At 41.5% G+C, this 20,412-nt stretch overlaps 1 protein-coding gene across 6 annotated transcripts in view; it reads left to right on the plus strand.

Annotated features, from left to right (window-relative positions):
* cdin1 (CDAN1 interacting nuclease 1) overlaps positions 1–20,412 on the plus strand; it is a 58,695-nt gene that overhangs the window by 25,404 nt on the left and 12,879 nt on the right. For all 6 annotated transcript variants that reach the window (XM_037072604.1, XM_037072608.1, XM_037072607.1 and 3 more), the window contains 5 exons: positions 705–784; positions 1,172–1,221; positions 2,769–2,836; positions 4,451–4,516; positions 5,240–5,345. In XM_037072604.1, the coding sequence (XP_036928499.1) occupies positions 705–784; positions 1,172–1,221; positions 2,769–2,836; positions 4,451–4,516; positions 5,240–5,345 (370 nt within the window). The remainder of the gene's footprint in view (positions 1–704; positions 785–1,171; positions 1,222–2,768; positions 2,837–4,450; positions 4,517–5,239; positions 5,346–20,412) is intronic.

Below are 20,412 nucleotides of genomic sequence, written 5' to 3' on the forward strand. Positions count from 1 at the left end.
AGTTAGTTTTTTTTATTTATAAATCCTCAAATAAGCTGTCTCATTTTTAGCAGTTATATTCGTTTGCGCATATTTTTTTCTTTTTGGCGAGATGAGCTTGTGAATATCTGTACAGTGTTGGCGCGGGCACCATCCATGCCTGAAATGTGAATAGAAACATTCCTTGTATTGTCTGTAATGCTTGCAAGTCTGTCAGGACCATGTATCACTAAAATGGCGCGCCTCGACCATTTCGTCACACAATGATACAATCCATTTAATCCAAATCTTTTTAAGAAATGATTTAAGGAATTTTTTGCTGTTGCAGTGCCAGCGCATCAATCCAGCGAGCTTTCCCTCCCCTGATTTATAATGTTAGTAGAGCAAGAACGGCGATGAGAGATGCAGAATAGTCGGCGTTCATAACATAGATAAACTACATGGGGCTCCTGTGCTGTGGACTGAAACATTTATCTATAGAAAATCTGTATAGACACCAGGCAGCCATCTAATGGACTCGTGTGGAAATACTGCACTAACAGAGGCATGGTGAATTACAGCGTGTCAAGCCTGTCTTTTGTCTGCGTATTGTCACTGTTTGCTCTCAATTCAACGCAGAAATCAGAATATGTGTTTTTCACATTTGCAGGTAAGAGAAGCTACAGTGTTTAATGCAGTACGCACACTAATATTGATGTGATTTGTTTTCTCTGGCTTGTTCTTAGCTTCCAAATCAGTCCTCAACAGCATGCTCAAGGAGCCGACGCTAATTCCAGACCAAATTCTGGCCAAAAACATCTACCAAGTAAGTAAATTCAAACTGATTTTTTCATAGGAGATCATGTCAAGTGTTTTTTTTTTTTTTCAATTCTTATAAAATTAAATTTTTATATGCTTTTTCTCACCCTACCTCTTTTTTTGCATGTAACAAATCTTTAGCTTAGTGAGTTTTTAAGTGATGTTGTACCACCTGGCTGACAGACGGCATCAGCCTCTCATGTTTGCTGATGAGGTCACGTGAGAGCCGGCGGTCATGCCTGCCAATCTGCCAGCATCTCCTGTGTTTTCTCCTTTTTCCTCCCCGGCACTGTACCGGCTTCCTCACCTCACCAACCCTTCTCAACCCACCCCCCGCTTTTTTTCCTTTTTTTTTTTTTTCACACGCCATAATATTTCTTCCCCCTCTTTTCAGTGCACAATAAATGACTGCTGTTATGGACCGCTGGTAGACTGCATCAAACAGTATCCTATCCCATAAAATTTTAAGCCTGAAATTGACGAGGAGCTATTGAAGGGGATGAGATGTGTCTGGCTTCACCTGACATAAAAGTTCTGCTTCACAGGGGAAGTGTTTCATCCCGCCTGCCATCCCACTATCACCAATACAGGGGCTGAGAGGTGATGGAGGGAAGAGGAGGAGGAGAGAATGGGCTGATCTGAATGCATCTCTATGTGCACACGGTGGATCAGACCCAATGTTCTGTGATACAGGAAGACAAATCATTCATAAGCCTCGCGGTGGTTAATGTGTTTCTTATTGTTTTGTATTTTATTCAACCCAGATGATGTGTTGTTTTATAGAAAATGCAGTATTAAAAAAATCAGTTTTGATTAGAATTTCTTTAGTTTGGCATTCAGCACCTTGGAGAGCTCTGGGCACATCAGTCCAGCTTGAACTGATAATTTCACCACATTTTTTTTTTTTTTTTTTGTAATTCAGTTGTGCTCCTCCTGTTTCCAGTGTCTCCCCTTCCCTTTCTTTCCTAACAAATACCCCCCTCCTCTAGCCTTGACTATAGGGCCAGAACTGGAGTCCTGACTATTTAGGGGCAAGCAGCTGGGTAGCAGACCAACTCCTTCCTGGGGGAGGAGACTTATCTGAATGAGCGTACATGTGTACGTCTGTATGTTATTGTGTCCGTCCAAGCTTTCATGTGCGTTGTGGGGCTGAGTCATTCTGTTCATAGCCAGTCAACCCTGTCCCGTCCTGCCCCCTTTCCACATCCCCCCCCTTTACCTTTCTTTGGCTGTCCGCTCATCAGTGTCAACTCGAAGTCAGTTACTCCACCACAGAGAGTTCATGATAACCGCCCACTACTAAGAGCTCCATCCTCACATAGGAGGAATAGCTCTTAGTGCATTTGTACCAATCACGATATGTATTAATTAATTAGAATCCATTTTGAGTGATTAGTGTTTGTTGAGGGCAGTATAATGCCTTAAGAACTTTTCTTGGAAAAGCATGTATGACATCTGGCCTTTTGCAAATGCAGGATTCCTTCGAGGAGCTTGCATCCTGATGCAAACTGACATTAATTCTAAAAGCATTTTTCTTTAAGGATTTTAGAGGAATGAGTGGAGGAGCCAGTCCAGGCGCTCTATGCATTTTGCCAAATTGGCATTTGTTTCATCTTCCTCATTTAGGTAATGCACTTTGGAGATTTGTTGTGAAAGCAGATTAAGGTCGACCTGAAAACTCTGATTGTGCTCGCACTATACGTCGGCAAAAAGAGAAGTGGTTCTTACTTTACATCGTAAGCCAATAGTGGAGAACTTTAAACTTTTTCCGATGTCAATCCTACATGTTTCCTCAAGCTTAAAAATCACTTAACATCTACACGCTCATGTTGAAACCACAACAACCTACTATGAGCAACTTCATGTGTTGTCATTATGAATTTCACGTTATTGCCCCCGTTGAAACCCTCACTGCTCAAACATTCTCATATTTCAGTATACATATATACTGCTGTTGTTATTTGTTGGAATCCTTGACTCTCTATTCCCAGCGCTATTGGCCAAGAGCATGAGGTGCTGCTCTGTGACAAACTGAAGGAGAAGAACCTTTCCTTTCTAGGTAAGCCACCTCTTAACCTTCTCATCACCTTTCTAAAGTCAGTATGTCTTTTAGTGATGTTCATACACCTTGGTTACATGTAAGCTAACAAATGTAGTCACTATGTAAGATTTTTAAAGTTATCAACATTTCCTTTAATGCTATGCCATAGATAGATAGATAGATAGATAGATAGATAGATAGATAGATGGCACCTGCAAGATATGGATTGGCCAGTTGTATTACAGTAATATCCTCTGACCACTGATCTTAACCCATGTAAATTCATATATTCATATATTGTTTGAAATTACATATTGTAATGTATTTAATGAATAAAACATATTAGTTGATGATTCCTTTCATCTAATTTTGCAGGTATTTGTTCCCAGTGACAGACATTTAAAAAAAGTTTATAGAAATAACCAGTCTTCTCAATGATGTGCGTGTTTGGTCATGTACAAGCTTCTGTATTAAACTGAGACTGTTTCATGAGCACTTAAACACTCCTTGTAGCTGCTTTAACCAGTTATATTTTATACTTCCTTCGCACCATTGTCTTTTTCCAACAATATTAAATCTAGGCAGAGTGTCCAGCTGTGAAATTATGAAACATAATTTTTAACCCTCCCTTCTTACCATCACCCATATCCCATCACCATCCCCTAGGTCAGATGAGTGATGAAGGGTAAAAGTCATTCCCTTTGCCATTAAGACCATATCATTTATTTGGACCTGGAGTGCTGACCTTTCCTCAGAGCTGTGCGGAGGACTGTTCTAAAACTGTCAGAGTTCGAGCGACACAAGGGCCACTGAGGCAGCCTCACCCCATCTGATAAATGGATTGGAAGTAAGCTACCCAACAGCAGGGATGGCCCATTAATTTTAATCAAAGGTGATGCAAAAAGGCGATCAGAGCCACATGACAATGTCAGCAGCCTGCTCCATATGAATAGAGGCTCCCACCCTATCACGGAGACATCTACACACACATTACCACACCCAGGATGCCCCCTCTGTACCACAGACCTCTGGCAGCCTCACTGACCTCACTCAGCTCTCTTTCTTCCCCCTTGGCTGATACTACCTCCTCTCCACCAGTGACACCGCCACCCTCCATCTCTCCTCAATTCCCTTCCATGCCCCATTAGTTGAGCTTGGCTGGAGACAAAGAGGCAGGCCCTTGGAACTGAATGACCTGGTCAGCCTGAGATTTAATGGAGAAATCAGGTGTTGTAGGGATAATGGCCGAAGCGCACCAGAAGTCAAGGACAATGGCTGCGGCCTGTGCAGGCAGGGGTCAGGCTTACAGAGTCTATAATGCCAACCTTGTCCCCTTGCTGTATATTTTATAATGCTCTGGCAAACTGGAGAGCGGCTCCTTAACTGGGCTTTACAGGTTTTTGTGCAACGACAGCGAATACGTGGCACATGTAGTTAATGGTTTTACTGTGCTCGCTGCCCTCTACTGTTATTTCTTCTTCGCTAACACTAAGGCGTTTTGTTACCCACACCTTGGTGGAGGCCGTTAGGTTACCTACCCTTTGATTGATGTACCAAAACTTGTTCAGTAAAGTGTAAAATCATGGCAAATGAACAGCCAGATGTTGAAATTCTGCACTTTATCTCCCGTAGATGAAAACCAACTGAGAACTATGGGCTACGACAAAACGCCTGATATCATCCTGGAGGTTCCCATTGGTTAGTATTTACAATACAGATGTCAGTACTTTCTGCAAATATTATTTTCACTGTAGTTTAAACTGTTGATTATTTTATTAAAGGGTATCTCAACCAATTTTGCATATTTAAATAAGGTAACGGATCTTTGGGAGCACCACTACATATGTGAAAAAAAGTAATATAAAGCCATTTGTGGCTCCAGAGGAAGCTGCATGCAATCTGATTAATAACCTCAAATGATGTCACTCGGTGGCCAATTTGCATTGTGGGTAATGTAGGTGAGATTAGCCTTTAATTATTTGATTAATTGTTTGTCGACAAAATGTCCGAAAATTGTGAAAGCTGTCAGTCAATATTTCCTAAAGTCCAAGATAACGTTCTCTTGTGTCTTGTTTGGTCCAAAACCCAAAGAAATTCAGAAATCTTGACCTTTGTTTGTCAGGAATTTACTCAAACAAATTAATCGATTATGAACATATTTGGTGATTGATTTAATAGCTGACGACAACAAATTGAGTGCAAAGTCTTTGCAGCTTTCAAAATAGCTGCCTGTTAACCTTTGCCTTTCAAAGAGGATTATTTACTTGTCAACACTCTTACATTAATGTTGATTTTTGTGAATGACATGGGGGGGAGACGGAAAATTAGGTAAATGTCACCTGTCCCTCCAGGCCCTCGCTTGTGTGGTTTTCCTGTTACTGGTCTCCTGAGTGTTGCTGTGTGTTTCTTTTTCTGAAAAAGCTGTGGAGGGACACATTGTGCACTGGATTGAGAGCAAAGCTTCATTCGGCGATGACCACAGCCATCGCACTTATCTCAATGAGCAGTTCTGGAGCTACTGGAACAGGTGAGTCCTCATATACTCACTGTATTTGTATTGTCTGCTCATGTTTTGTTGATTTTCTTTTTAAAAATTTTTTTATGACTTCTCCTTTTTGACCACAAACTACAATCAGCTTTTCTCAGTATCATAACTCACATTTCTGTCAACCAACACCAACCACTTCCTCCCCGGCACAGGCCACACTAACCTCACACTTCCATACGGTACATCTGTACATCACACAGTTTCCACATCCACCCCTGCCAATGGAGCCTTTTACAGCCTGTGAGCTGTATTGTTTTCTAGAGTACCCATATTGTTTTTGAAGGGAAGCTGGGAAATGGGTGATTAATCCATCGCATCTGTTGTCATGAGAACCTTTGGACAGGAACAGGCCCTTGTGGTCTGACCCTGAGGCAACAGAGGTTTATGTATGTGTATGCACATGAAAATGTGTGTGTATGTGTGTGTGTGTGTGTGTGTGTGTGTGTGTCTCAATGCTAGAAATGAATTAGATGCATAAAATACCTACTTTGTTAAACATCTCTTGAAGTGTGCCATTAAATATATTGGTTAGGACAGTCTTTTCCCACTAAATGCCTGCAAAATTGGCCATGTCACATGATGTGTCCTCAACCATTATCCACATCATTTAGCACAATACTGAGTGTTATACAGGCTTAATTTCCAACTGGGGTAATCAGGTAGAGCGAATTCTGTGTTGAGTCACACACTGAGAGAAGAGAAGGGGCTAGCTCACACATGGCCTTCGCATCCCTGCCTCCCTTGGCACGAGGTTCCAGTCACCAAGTCTAAACGTCACCCACGCCGCCTCCATTCGCCTCGCTAAGGCCCCGGCCCCCCTCAGCCGTGACGGCCAGCTGACATGTTGTGACATGGTGCTGGAACGCCGGGAGGGTCCAGACCCCATGCAGGCACAGCCAGACTCTCTCTTTGTTTTTGTTTTCCCGGTGCACGTACAGTACCAAATCAGGATCAGACTCCTGGATCTATCAAGATCTAAACACAGAAAAAGAAGCAGTTTATCATGAAGGGATTTTTGTGTATGTTTTCATACACATTGTTCTCAAACCTCAAATAAATCTTCTATTATCTGACATAGATGACCTTTATAAATCCAACATAGCTTGTTGTACTTCTTTCTTACTGTTATTCTCTATTTCAGAATTTATACAAACTAAATTGGAAATACTCTTTCTTAATGATAACCTCTTCATACTTTTTTATTGGATTACAAGAAACAAAAACTGTAAAATGAATCATTCAGAATTTTAAGTGATAACTTAGACAGGTTTGTTAAACATGTAAAGAGTGATTTTCTTCTTCTTTTTAAGTACCTAAAATGAAAGGTACTTTCATTTAAGCTACGCCTTTAGATGACTGACTTTACTCTGAAGCTGCCAGCAGAGCCATCATTTGATTTTCATGGAAGATGACTCATCCAATATCATTGAGCAGTTAAGTGCGGGAGATGAGGTCAAGGTCGTAATCAATGGTGTGTTTTATTTTCTCAGTGTATGATAGTTTTTTTATTTGGAAATGGCCTCCTTCCAGAGGAAAAAGCGCAGTCATTCATTTTTTTTTACTATTGTTGACGTCAGGAAGTAAAAGTCACCGAGGTGTGGATTTAAAAAGGGCCAGTTTTTGATGGTTACCATCTTTTGTAGGCCTCATTGAATCTCGCCAAGATAGTTGGTGACAGTGAAACGCTTTGCTTAACCCATGTTTGATGAGAAAGTACTTAAATGATTGCCGTCCCAGTCAAACTTAAAATATTGTGAAAAGAGCTGATTTGATTAACACCACAGACAGCGTGACATGAAGATCAGATGTCCCCATAAATATTTCACTGTGTAAGTCAATCCTCTCTCTTAGTTTGGATTGAGGAAAGTGGCGTTAATCTGTCTTTGGTCTCCCCCTTTTGGTATTCGTGGCGTTGATTTTACAGTAGGCCAGAATGTCAGAATACTAATGGGCTGATTGGACTGTAAGGGTTAGTCTGAGCCTCACATATTTGCCCACGGGTGCCTTTCATTGATATTCACTGGGGCGGCCTTGTCCGAGTGTATTAAGCAACTGACAAAGTAGATCCCGTCATGTCAGCCATCAGCCTGGTCAGATAAACATTGTTGTGTCAAAAAAGAAAAAAAAAATGTCAGTCCCTTCAGACCCTACCTTTTCCAGCACCCTTGTAATTTTTAATTGACATTTACTGCTGACATTTGAAAATGCGCTTCATCTTTCTCTTATTGTTTGTCCTCGTGCACCGTGCACGCACGCACGTACCGTGGCTCGCAATGCATGTTTGTGTGTAAAGAGAAGGAAGTGAGTTCGGGGTCAGTACTTTGTGGTCACAAAAAACATAAACCAGTAGAGAAATGAGGGACACGAGAGTGAAGGGGTGACATCATTTTCCTTTCACATCTCGTTAGTTTGACTCCGTTTATGAGACGAGCCCTGAAGGGCTGATGTTTAGGATGTTTGTCCATTCCTTCATTCCTCAAACTTCAGTGCTCGACTCCAAACCTTTTGGTTTTCTTTTTGACTGCCCTTGGAATTGTACAGCAGTGTTTGTAATTACTTCATTGCCCCTGATTGACATTTCCAGTGATTTGCTTATTTTTCATGAATTCCCTCTTTGCTTTAACTGAGCTGCTTCACCCATTGCTTGTGTTAATTGTTCTTGGTTTGCCCTCAAGCATTGCAGAGTGAGCTATGGGGACATGTTTTTTGCAGACAGAAAGAAAAAAACATAACTAATTTTCCCTCCAAAGCCCTCACCAACTGCATTTATCATCCAAACAATAGTCTTGCCAACACACTAACCCCATAATGAACCCCTCTTCAGTGGAGTGAGGGGTAATGACGCTTCACCTACAATGCTCCCAAGAAAAAAGATAAAAGGGGGTGAAAAAATGGAGAGAAAAACGGTCTTCCGCAAAATCAAACGGCGTGTTCAGGCCCAGTGCCTGGATGAGATGGCGAAGCAGCAGCTATTGGTGTCTTACAGCCATCAATCTTAGCTGGTGGCGTTCCAGAGCCAGCGAGCCCTCTGCACTGACGGATGTTCAGATAATTGAGTTATCCATCTCGCCCAACTATCAGAGTTGCATAAAAATTATTCACCTGCTGGTGAATATTAAACACATAATGAGCCTCTTGTGTGTTTTAGGAGAAGTGGGTAAGGTTAAACACAGCATGTAATGAAATATGGACCCTTGTGTGGTGCCACCTTAACTGCCCCTCCTTGATTATGGTGTACTTAAATCAATTATGGTTGGCAAAGTTCCTCCCATAACTCTCAGGGCAGCAACTAAAGTTCTGCCTTTGTGCTTGTCTGATTACTTTATCTTATCAAATACTTCATTATATTCAGATAGTGACAAATATTTGCTGACTTCCTGAATATTTGTGCACTCATGTTTTCATTGCTTATTGCCAAGTTTGACTTAATGTTCCCTTAGGGCATTAGGTACTTAAATGGACAGTTCACCCCAAAATCCAAAATACACTGCTACAATGCTATTTATCCATCTCTATTTGTTCTGGTGTGAGATGTTGAGTTTTGGAGATATCAGTGGCAGAGATGAACACCTTTTTTATGATATAGAATGGAACAAGATGGCACTTGGCTTGTGATGCTCTAAGCTCCAATAAAACATACTTTTGAAAAGTTCAACAGCAGTGTCTCTTTTCAGAAATGACAACATAATTGCTAACATAATTTAAGTACCAAGGTGCATTTATTCTACAAAACAGGGCTGTTAAACAAAATGCAAGTTGTAATCGGTTTATGCGACACAAGAAAAACTTGGATGAGGATGAGTTAAAGCGCCTCATGGCCCGAGAGAAGAAGCTGCCTCGTAGTCTGGTGGTACTACAGCGGATACTTCTGTATCTTTTGCCAGATAGCAGCAGGGTGAACAGATAATCCACAGACCCTGTTGTAAGCAGTTTCATGTAGGAACTATCTTTTTTTCTACTGGACTTAACCTGCAACTATGTAATTATTTTTCTAGTCTTTCTTTGTTTCATGGTCTCACTGCATGTCTTCTCTGAGGCTACTCATTATTAATTTGTCAGATAATGAAGGATTTTTGTGGCCCTAAATTGCCCTCCATGCAGCAAGTTGTGCGCCATGAAAGAATCAATAGAGTAAATCAGAATATACTATACTAAAATAGCTTTTCAGCATCACAACTACCTTACACTGCAGTGAAGCACATTGAGGGGAAATTAGAGTTAAAGAAATGGATTCAAAGGCCAGTTTTTCCCCTTTGTTGTTTCCTTTTTTTTCTCCCTCCCCCATTCCACCTAATCCACTACAATGGACAGATTGTGTGGAAATGAGTTTGGACGCCAGCGCGCCCCCCTCCCAAAGTAAATCAGCTGTGAGATTCGTAAACTGCAAAATGTGTCAGAGTTGAAAATGTTAGCTCTCTTAATGGAGACTTGAAAAGGTTAGATCTGATAAAAAGCTGTCAGCCGTCCAGAAAAAAAATGATTTATAGCAATATAATGGGACAGTATGCCTCATTTCTCCCCCATATGAAATGGGGGTTAAGACTTTTGGGTTTGCCATTATACATCATCTGGTTTGACCACTTGGAAATTTGTTGAGACTCGAAAGCACGCACAGACATTACGTTTCATCTGGCTCTTTTGTTTCGGTAATTTCCAAAGTCAGGGCCTGTTGTAATGTGGATAATTTGTGTCCTCCCATAATTGCCGGCGGAAAATTCTCATGCTCCGAAAGTACAAATCGATCTCCGTTCAAATCTGTTTTTGCGTGCATGAGATTAGCGCCTGCCCTTTGTTGTATCAGTTTCCTGATGCACGTAATGGAGGCAAAACTACAATTAATGAGGAAGTGGTAACTCTGAAGACTTTCAGCAGACTGTTCCTACAACATCACTAATCTGCTCGCTGACACGCCGGCTAATGAATAGACAAAAATCTGATTTATGGGATGTTTTATATTAGTTGACACAGCTGCAATTAGACATCTTGAGGTCTTTGTGAACTTTTTCCAATTATATGTGGAACTGTATGCTGTGGATTTATACAGCTGAAATTGCAGGGTAATTCTGTTATATTCTCAGAACCGTCAATCCATCTGCGACGCGAAATTAATTTTCAAGATTCAAGATTGCCGTCCTTTTTTAATGGACATGTCCATCATTTTTTGTTGAACTTTCCAAAGCAGTAACGACAGGAATGCTTAATAAGTGGAGTGTAATGACAAAATGTGTGTTAGACAATCCTTATTGGATCCAGCTGATAAACCTTAATCTTTAAACGAGGTTTTATTACTTCAACCTTAGATGTGAAGATAGTTTGCTTTTAAAAATATGACCGGTTAAATATGAAGAAAGCAATTTGCTATAGTTTAAGGTTCCCATGGGTCCTTTCAATCCTTAATTGTGGGAAAAATCAAGGCTTTGAAAATGTTTGAAAAAAGAGCAGTAATTTATGTATTTTGTACTAGCATAGGCATTTTCTTTATTTTGATATTTGTTTTACATAAAGAGGCTCTGTGGAACTTCTGTGTTGTCCTGCAAGCTGGTTATTCATGGTTAGCGGACTGCATTTTTGAACTAACATAAGCTGCAGTTGCTCAGTTGAATTTGATGTTTTTAGAAGTTGTGGGAACACTGACATTTAGAAATAGTTGCAGGATGGCCAATACAGCTTTAACATAAGATTGCAGTATTTTAAGGCTGTACAGTGATACACGATGTACACCTCCTCAAATACAATGCTGGTACTGGACAACAAGATTAAACATTATATTTTCAGACGGAATTCCTGGATATGGATATTGCCGCAATATTAAAGGGCTGACAATTGGTACTTTCACAAAATATCATATAACACAATGACATTTTTGATAAATCATCATCAAGTGGGTAAAGGCAGTTATTAGTACATGGTAGTAAGTTCAGGACCAGTAAAAGACGACACTTATGCTAAATGATAAAATATCAATATTTTGCTTAGCCCTACATGTGCATAAAAGGTGTATGTATTTGTGCTTGCAAACAGCAAGGTTATGTGGTCCCATTTAAAGTAATAGTAGCACAAGAGTAATATAAGCCTGAGCAGCAGCAGCAGGGCCATCATAGAACAGGAGCAGATAGGGGATGTCACCTGGGAGAGGGCGCCCACAGGGTCGTGGCTGCTGCTGATCCAATGAGGCTGGACATTACAGGGCCATCCCTGAGGACAGGTACTGGCACTTCTGGGGTGACAACACGACACCTCCAAGACCTGTGCCCTGCCATACTTTCGTCAGCGATGTGCGCAACAACGAAATCTCCCCTACGATAGCAGCTTTTTAAAAAAGATATTTACCAGCGATTCAGTATGTTGCATTACCGCAGCTACCAGCAGTGTGTTTAGTTTCTAATAAAAGCCTCTCTATTGTGATGGTGATGAGGTGTCTTTGCAGGGTGTTAATGTTGCAGAGTTTTTTTGTTTACTTAATATGCATGGAAAATTCTAGTTAGAGCTTAATTCCCTCTGTTTTTCCGAGAGCGCAAAATATCTTGTTTTCCCGGTAAGGCGAGAGCCCCTCTGACATTGCCTTCCTCCTATTTATAGTTATGGATACCCCATGCAGTGCAGGAACGTGGCCCCTTTTATTGTTTCCTTTGTTATGACATCCTCTCGCAGAATATTCCACAGCTAGAAAAATAGCTATCCATAATGGCGGTTCCTTTAGGGCTTTGCAAGTGTTTGTTTTAGGGGCACATCAGCACACAGAAATGCAATGCCGGCCCCCCCGAAGCACAAGCAACTTGGAATATTAATGGCAAATGACAGGTCGGCTCTGATGCTTCAAGGATTTCATGCTTTTAAGGATGCACATTTGGGCACATTGTTTAAGGCGTCTGGAGTGTAATCCGCACTCTCAGGTCTGCAGCAGCCTCAGGATTTAGCTCTGGTTAAGCCTCCATGTCTGCTATTTATTTTTGTGGGGTTGTATGTGTGCATTATCCAAATTTGTCATTTGCCATTGAGTGTGAGAGCAGCTTTGACACGGCCGCGCTGTGTGTACAAACGAGGAGCGGGACAGCATGCGGCACCCCGGCGATACGTATCCCTCCCTCCTGTCTTTCTGCTCGCCCGTGACACGGCGAGATGGAGAAGAGAGCCCCGAGTGAAATGAGGTGCATGCATGTCTACTCGGCGAATTCCTCTTTTGCCACGGAACTTTTTAAAAGATTAACGTACATGTTTTGTCAGCCTTCACGATGTATGTCATCAGACTTATAAAGACACACTTTTTTCTTTTTCCCCCCCTTATTTCCTCTGTCTCGCTGCCTCTTTCCCCTTCTGTTTTTTTTTTCCCCCTCTAAAGTGACCTTCTGGGTTTCATTCCAGGAAGAAGTCGGCAGCATTTGTCAAACGCACAGAGAGTAGTGGGCAAGGATTAGTGTGGCTCCTTTTTAAAACTCAATCTAAAAAGAAGAATTTCGACGGCTGCCTGACCCTCAAAAGACATTCCAGTCCACATTGCACCCAATGTGACGTAAAGCTGTAGCAACATTACTGCAGTAATATTAAAAAAAAGGCTACTGAGAGAAATATGAATATAATTATAAAAAAAATCCTGTTATCATACAAAGGCTGTGCTCGTATTTTGCTGAACCTATCAACAAGGCTGAAGGTAGTTTAAGAGGATTTTTATAAAGGCATTCTCTCCACGCGTACGTACTCCTTTAAGCTCAGCAGACATAAAGCTAGAGCACAAATATTTAATGCTTTCAAGGACCTTTGCTTCATGAGGCCTTTTAAGTATTTCATTTCATGCACCTCCACAGCCGCTTCAAAAGCATCTTAACGCTGCCCAGCTAAAGGGCTTAATTGTGTCTTAACCTCTCTGTAGAAGGACGATGAGGGAAGCCAGGAGTCATCACACGATTCCTCCAGTGTCCTCCCAAGGCCTGCGAGGAGCACTGGACCGCAGTCCTGTGGCCTGTCACAGGAAATAAATGTGACCAAGAAAAATAGCATTTTCTTTACTGCTACAAAATTCCCAATTGCACGGACACAGTTTGGTCTTTAGTCTATCAACCAGTATCATCCTGGCATTTTGTTTTAAGGCATGGCAATAGGTAGAGAGGAAGGGGGGACCCTATTCCACCATGGTTCACATACATGGGGGAGGAATGCATATTTTAGCTCTGGACATGCGATTTCATGACATGGCAAGTGTTTAACAGCTTTTTGGGCAGATTACCATTTCCTTGTTTATTTGTTTTTCCTAATGTATGTATTCCTCCAGCCAGTAAAAAAAAAAAAGGAGTAGTTAGTCAGAAGTGAATTTGTTTTGCATGTTTAATCATTAAAAATGTAGTTTTTCTCATTTACTATCTGCTTTTCCAACTTTTTGTACACTGATATGGTAATAGTATTGGTCAAAAATGATGAGAGATTGCATATATTTTTTATATTTAATAAAACTCCCCAAATCCCTGGGAATTACTGTTTATTTTTGGCGGACCCTGCCACCTTTCTAGCTTCAAACAGTGTTTTGGGACATTCTTTTCTTCTGAGAACAGCTTGTTTGTTCAGTTACAGTTTCATTAGTTACAGCAATTGGAATTATTATAAATCTGAGTTTGGATATCTTCTCCGAAACTATACAATGCCACTCTAATATATTACATAATGAACACTTGATGCTTGGTGTCACTACAGTATTGTCGCACGAAATATTGAGATACTATGTTATGTCAATTCTTCCCCTCACCCCTAGCTCGATGTGTTGTATAGGTCACTCATTCTTAATAGTTACATACTTCAAGATTTAATAGAACCTTTTAAGAACTCCTCAGGGGTTAAATCAGTGGTATTTAACATCCTGCATAATAGTCGTTTATTTTAGCCGGTCTATCTCTGCACATTGTCTCGTGTATTTCTGTGCACAAAAAACGGTAAACACTCTTTCTATTTACAACTGAGAATAAATAGAATATTTCTTTTACCAAATGACAGGCGAGGAAACAATGCTTCATATTTCTGCCTTTGTGTTTAAAGAGCAGCTCTGTGTGTACCAGATAATGTGCTGGTACTCGTGGTCTGCGGAGGCCCATCAGTCACTGTGTGGAGCTGGTCGCTTGTGATAAGTGGTTCCTTATAGATAATCTAGACAGTAGGCTTCTTTTTATAGGCCCACTGTCCCTCACATAACCTTGTTTTTTGTTGTTTTTCTTTTCCCTTTTTTTTTTTTTTTTTTAACCACCCATGCTTTTCTTCCCCGTGATTTCACCTTCTTGTTTACCCTCTCTGCCTTACATTTAGATTATTTTTTTATCGTCTTGGTAATGGTAATCTCGGACAAATACATTACCATCAGAAATACAGTCTCTTGTAAAAGATCAACACACACTTGGAGCACGTACACTTTGGCGTTTGCGGTGCTGTAGTTTTCAGTATTGAGTGCTATCCTGGCTCGGTTCTGACCTCTGTGTGTGCTGACCAAAGAAAGATCCTAATAAAAAGCATTTTCGTGATTCATGCCTCTAAGAAAAGCCTTTGATATCCCGAACCAAGAGGGCGATGCAGTAACTAAGATGACATTTTAAGAGAGTAACAGAGAGATTTTGAACAAATCTGCATCAGCTTCTGTACCCGTTCCACAATAAATGACGTCAAAAGCTGTTCTGAATTTCCACCCATCATTCTCCATTTAGCTAAGAAGGGACTTCAGTTCTTTTTCCGTTCACCGTCTGACCTCATTCATCTCCCCCGAACAACGCCGATGTATGGTTCAAATTGTTTGTTTCACTATGTAAGACCTATATCTGATTGTACCTTGTGGCAATCACTTTTGATTGATGTGCCATAAATAACCGAATTTAAAACCACCAGATGAGGACGCATTTGTTTTTGTGGGCTTTGCTTTATTTTTCCGGCATGAATTCGCTTCGTTGCCTTGTTGCCAGAAACGCTGAAAGAGATACAAGCACATCTGAGTCTTTCCTCGCCGGCCTGGCATTTGTTAAAGAGCTTCGTCAGGACCCCTCTCCCCCATCCCCCCAATCTCTGTTCCCAGGCAGCCCCTCTGCGTTCTCCCGTCTCTGGTTTGAGTTTCACGTCTCGCGGCGGTCTGATTGCCTGATAGCTTAAACATCTCTGCCTGCCTATCCCTTAGTGGGAGTGTGTAATCAAAGACACATGAGGAGCCTGTGTCCAAGTGCTGACCTTCTGATTTTGCTCATCAATTCTGGGGGTTAATGTGCAAGATCTATCAGGTCAACAGATTTGTCTCAGCGAGCTCTGTCGAGTCTGTAAATGATTAGGGGGGAAAAAAACTGAACCCTATTAAAACTTCTCAGAATAAATGTGCACTCAATACGACTGCTAATATGTTCTTTCCACTCTCTTGTGTTAATAATGCTAATGTTTTTTTGTTTTTTTTTCACTTCTCTCTATTATGTATTTTAAATGAGCGCCATAAACCAAACCTTTGTGACAAGGGGCTAAAGGAGTTAACGGGGTAACGATATGATCCAAATTCCAACTCTCTCCGCTGTCGATGTAACGTTTCATCATAGGCTGGAAGTTGAAAGAGCGATACCCAATCCTTTTCCTCTGGACTGATGCGAGATAACAGAGGTATACATTTCTGAACAAGTGAAATATAAACTCTGTGCCGAGTTTGGGACTTTGAGCCGGCCCCTTTGTACGGCCGCCACGGAGATGTCCGGGAAATCTATTTCTCATTTTGAGGGATATCTCTATCAGCTGGCACGTTCGCACCATGAATCCGCCCCCCCCCCCAACATTAAAACCCGGAATCTGTCTCTTCAATGACGGCTGTGTGTTTTAAAAATGACCACTCTTGCTTTTTGTAATGGGCGTCTGTGTGTCATGGAGGTTACAAGTGAAAGGGCAGAATAGAGCCGTCTGGCGAAAGGCCTCTGATAGAAAGTGCCACTTCAATTTGAGCGCAGCTGCAGCCGAGCCGGGGCTGGCTCACTGTCCGGCCCGACACGTCACATTCTCTTCTCCCCGCCACCGGGAATGGATGTGAAAACTATTAACTTTCAGACAGAGTTTTGGCCTTACAAGTTCTGATGCCTTCCCTTTATTCATTGCCGATCTTCATATTGCTTTTGTTGGGAATGCACACTGACAAAGACAGACTCTGACACCATTTACATTTTTGTTTATTTAAGTTTGCAGACTTCTTGAAGCCCATTTTTAAAAAAAAAAAACTTGGGCTCATGTCACTTTTAAAACAAAGTAATGACTGTAATAAACTCGTATTACACATTTATCATGTCATACACCATTTAAATACATCTCACTTTCCTTTTTGTATTACTTTTCCATTGGAGAGGTCATTCAAATGCACACTACACCTCTCCTAATTTGGTGATGAGGGGGTTTAACAGTTTCAGGAACTGCTGACAGTCCTCAACCCCCCCTGAGTCTCTGCTAAGGATGTAGCTCGCGGTTAGAGAAAAAAGCTAGGCCCTGTCTTAAATATTAGCCGTGGTTTGGATAAGAAAAGGGATAAATTCTCTGAATAATGATCTCAAAAACTTTTAGCTTCAGCTGTCCGCCTGAAACAAAACACGCTCCAGCGAGACTTTGAACTGCTCTTCCTTTTTTGTCCCCCCCTCGGCCGCTTTGTTTTCAAATTGTAGCGCTGAGTTCATGGGAAACTCGCTCCGAGGTTACCTGCGCCCCTGCAAAGCGGTGGAAAAAAAGCATTACGGCCACAGGAATGTTTTTGCAGTTAGTTGAAATATTACTAACCTTGTCAAACGTCATTTTGAATGAGAAAGTAAACATATTTTAATCAGGGTTTTAAAGGCAGAGCTTCTCAAACTGCGACTCGAGGAGAAAGGGGTCAGCTAATTGCGACGTTTGATGTCATGTTTGGTCTCTCTCTCCGTTTTGATGCGACTGCCTGGAAGCATGCTCGCTCCCTCGCTCCACACTGCGTCTCACACACACACACACACACACACACACACACACACACACACACACACACACACACACACACACACACACACACACACACTTTATCACGCACACTCAAATGAGAAACTACTGAAAGGTCTTAGAGTTCTCGATGCTGTAATCTTCGTAAAAAGTCTTTGCTTCTACTTCCTGTCAGCCCTTCTTCTCAACTTCAACCTCCAACCTCTCCCTGTATGCATCACTGGAGCGCAGACCTGACAACGGTGAAATTTATTCAGAATTTTGTGTATGAATGTGTAGGGGCACGCCGGTGATATGGAGATTAGCATGCGTCAGTCCTCAGTATATGATCAACCTTTCAGTTTCCCTTCTTGGACCAAAGCTCCCCCACCGACCTACAACAGGTTAATCCTCCAAACACACAGTCCCAAATCTTTGGTTCTCATAATTACTGTTTTAACAGCAGCAGTGCGGGGGGGCGGGGGGGGCAACAGGGATATACATTGTAAATTATGTTTGACAAGGTGGAGTTAGTGGTTTTGTCGTGGCTTGTCTTTAGTTATTACTCACACTTCCTCCTGCCATAGATAAGGTTTGCTGGTGAACATACCAAGGTGAGCGCTGGCGCAGGGCCCTTATCGCCAGCATTGATTTAGGGCAAGAACTCAGTGACAGAGGTCATTGTGCAGTAAAGCTATCCATCATTTAGGTTTGATTTCTGCTCAGACCTGTCTCCAAGTTGTCTACACGTAGGCGAGTCACAAAGAGTAGAGGCCAGAGGAGGGGCGAGATGTAGACGGCGTGTAGAGGAGCTCTGGGTAATGCTAACTGCGTGTGGAGCTGCAACTTTTGATAATGATTTAGTTGTTAGTCATTTTATAAGCAAATACTTCAAACACTTTCTGGTTCCAGCTCTTCAATGTGAGGCTTTGTTGCCTTTCTTTGCCATCTGTGAAAGTACAGTAAATGAAGATTCTTTGTGATTTGGACTATTGATTGTACAAAAGAAGCAGTTTCAAGGCACTTCAGCAGCATTTTATAGACTAAATCATGGGAAGATTCACCTATAATGAAAGTAATCGTTTGTAACTAGTGTTAAGAGATGAGGAGAATTAAACATTTTAAGCCTGTGATTACAGGTTGAGAATGATGTTTAGATGTAATTCAGAGTCATAGTAACAGTGTAAAAGTAATGATCCTTTAATTATCGCGTGGAACCCGCAAACTATTTGTTCAGCGTTTAGCGCTTTGACGTGCTTATGAAAAAAATGCGGCCATGATATTTTTCCACCAGTAGCAGATTGCCCGTCTTTCCACAGTTTATTTTGCAGCTCCCAGTAATTCTCCACGCGCCCCAGACATTTTCTGAGGATGTGTTTGAGACGCTCACATTTTCCCCCCAATTTAAAATTCAAGGTATTTCTCGGCCTGTGGTAAATAAATTTACAATCATAAACACAGTTTTCCCCCTTTGCAGAGGTATTTTTTCAGATGTCTGAAGATGGGTATTTATTGCCGTTGATGTTGTTCATGGCCTTCGTGGCTAGACTTGTAACTTTTGGCTCAAATCCTCTATTTATGCTGGCGTCGAATTAGGGGAAGCTCATACTTTCAAATATGCTATGAGTCATATTATTGATTTGTCATGAAGATTATTTATTGCACTTTTTCCCCCGCTAACTTCTGCAGAAGTTGGAAGCCGTCAGAGACTCTCCTGGAGTGATTACATGTAAATGACTGTAAACTGGCTGTGCTGAATCCTGAGGGCGAAGGTACTGCTGTAGTGTCTGAAGGTCCTCTTTAGTTCTGCTGGAATAGCTGCTGCGGTGGTGCTGCTGCTGCTTACTCCGACCTAGCCGAGGATAACTTAAGCAGCTAATTACACTTCAGTCTGTAATCAAATCCATGTCAGGTTGTCTGAGAACCTGGATTTGTGTGGTGGATTTCAGTTAAATACAGGGGCAGCTTAAAAACATTTTATGGTTCTCTCCTCAAATTAAAGTTGTTTTTTTTTTTTTTTTTCCACAATCCGCTCTAAAATGTGTCATATCCCATTACACAAATTTGGATATGGTAAATTAGCGAGGAGAGTGCTTACGCTGGGAATACGTTGACTTTTTTTTCCTGTACTGTGTGCAGCAGGGTTCGCTTGCTGGGGGTTGGGGGTGGGTGGGGGGGTGTCTTTAACTCTAAAAAGTTGTCTTGAATTTTCTCCCCTCGCTCGATGATGTGTTTTTGCAATTCAAATATTTGCTCATTCTCCTCTCCATTGCAAAGCTCCCTTTGAAGCGGAAGAGTTCTATCAGGACCAATGACAGTGTGAGTGTGCAGCGTGACAGCGCGAGAGGCAGTGCTGGACTATTTCTAACTGCATATTTAAATAGCAAGGAAATCCAAAATCAAAAATGTATGCAAATGATGGCATGTTTTGCATGCTGATGTTTTTATGATTCGGGGCTTGCATATTCAGGTGGTGCTCAGTACGTGCTTAGCTTTAGCAACATTAATCAGAATTACTTCATGTCTCCACCACATCCTTGATCTCCTCCTAAACAAACATTTCCGGGGGTGGAAGGCCTGCAATTTGGCAGATTTACTTTTAGGCTTTGCTTAATGTTTTTTTATGACTGCTTTAAGTGGAAAGACATACGTAAGGCCCTAGGCTTCCTAGGAATGTGTATAACCCAGAAAACTCTCCATACATGCCTCTTGACATGATTTTTTTTTTTTTTCTCCTGGGCACATTATGGAATAACTAGCCACCTAATCTCCTTTACATTCATCACAGATACATACATACAGCCTCTCCATGTTATGCAGGAAAGCTTCTTTGCACTTAAATGAGGATTTTAGCTTCATTATATTGAGCATTTGCACCACGAGGCCGTGTGTGTGTGTGTGTGTGCGCTTTGTTGAATGTACATGTCGCCGTTTATGCAATGAGCAACATATCAAGACAAAGCCTTTCGAAATGGGCTTGAGGCCCGTCTGCGCTCCTTAAGGTATAGAAAATACTGTATAAAATAATTAATTGAATTGTCATTTGTATGAGCAGCCCTTGCTCTCTGCACCCTATAATTCCAACCTCTTTCTCCCCCTTCCCCTCGCCACATTTTTTCCCTTC

This window comes from Acanthopagrus latus, chromosome 16, assembly GCF_904848185.1.
Source record: "Acanthopagrus latus isolate v.2019 chromosome 16, fAcaLat1.1, whole genome shotgun sequence".
NCBI lineage: Eukaryota > Metazoa > Chordata > Actinopteri > Spariformes > Sparidae > Acanthopagrus > Acanthopagrus latus.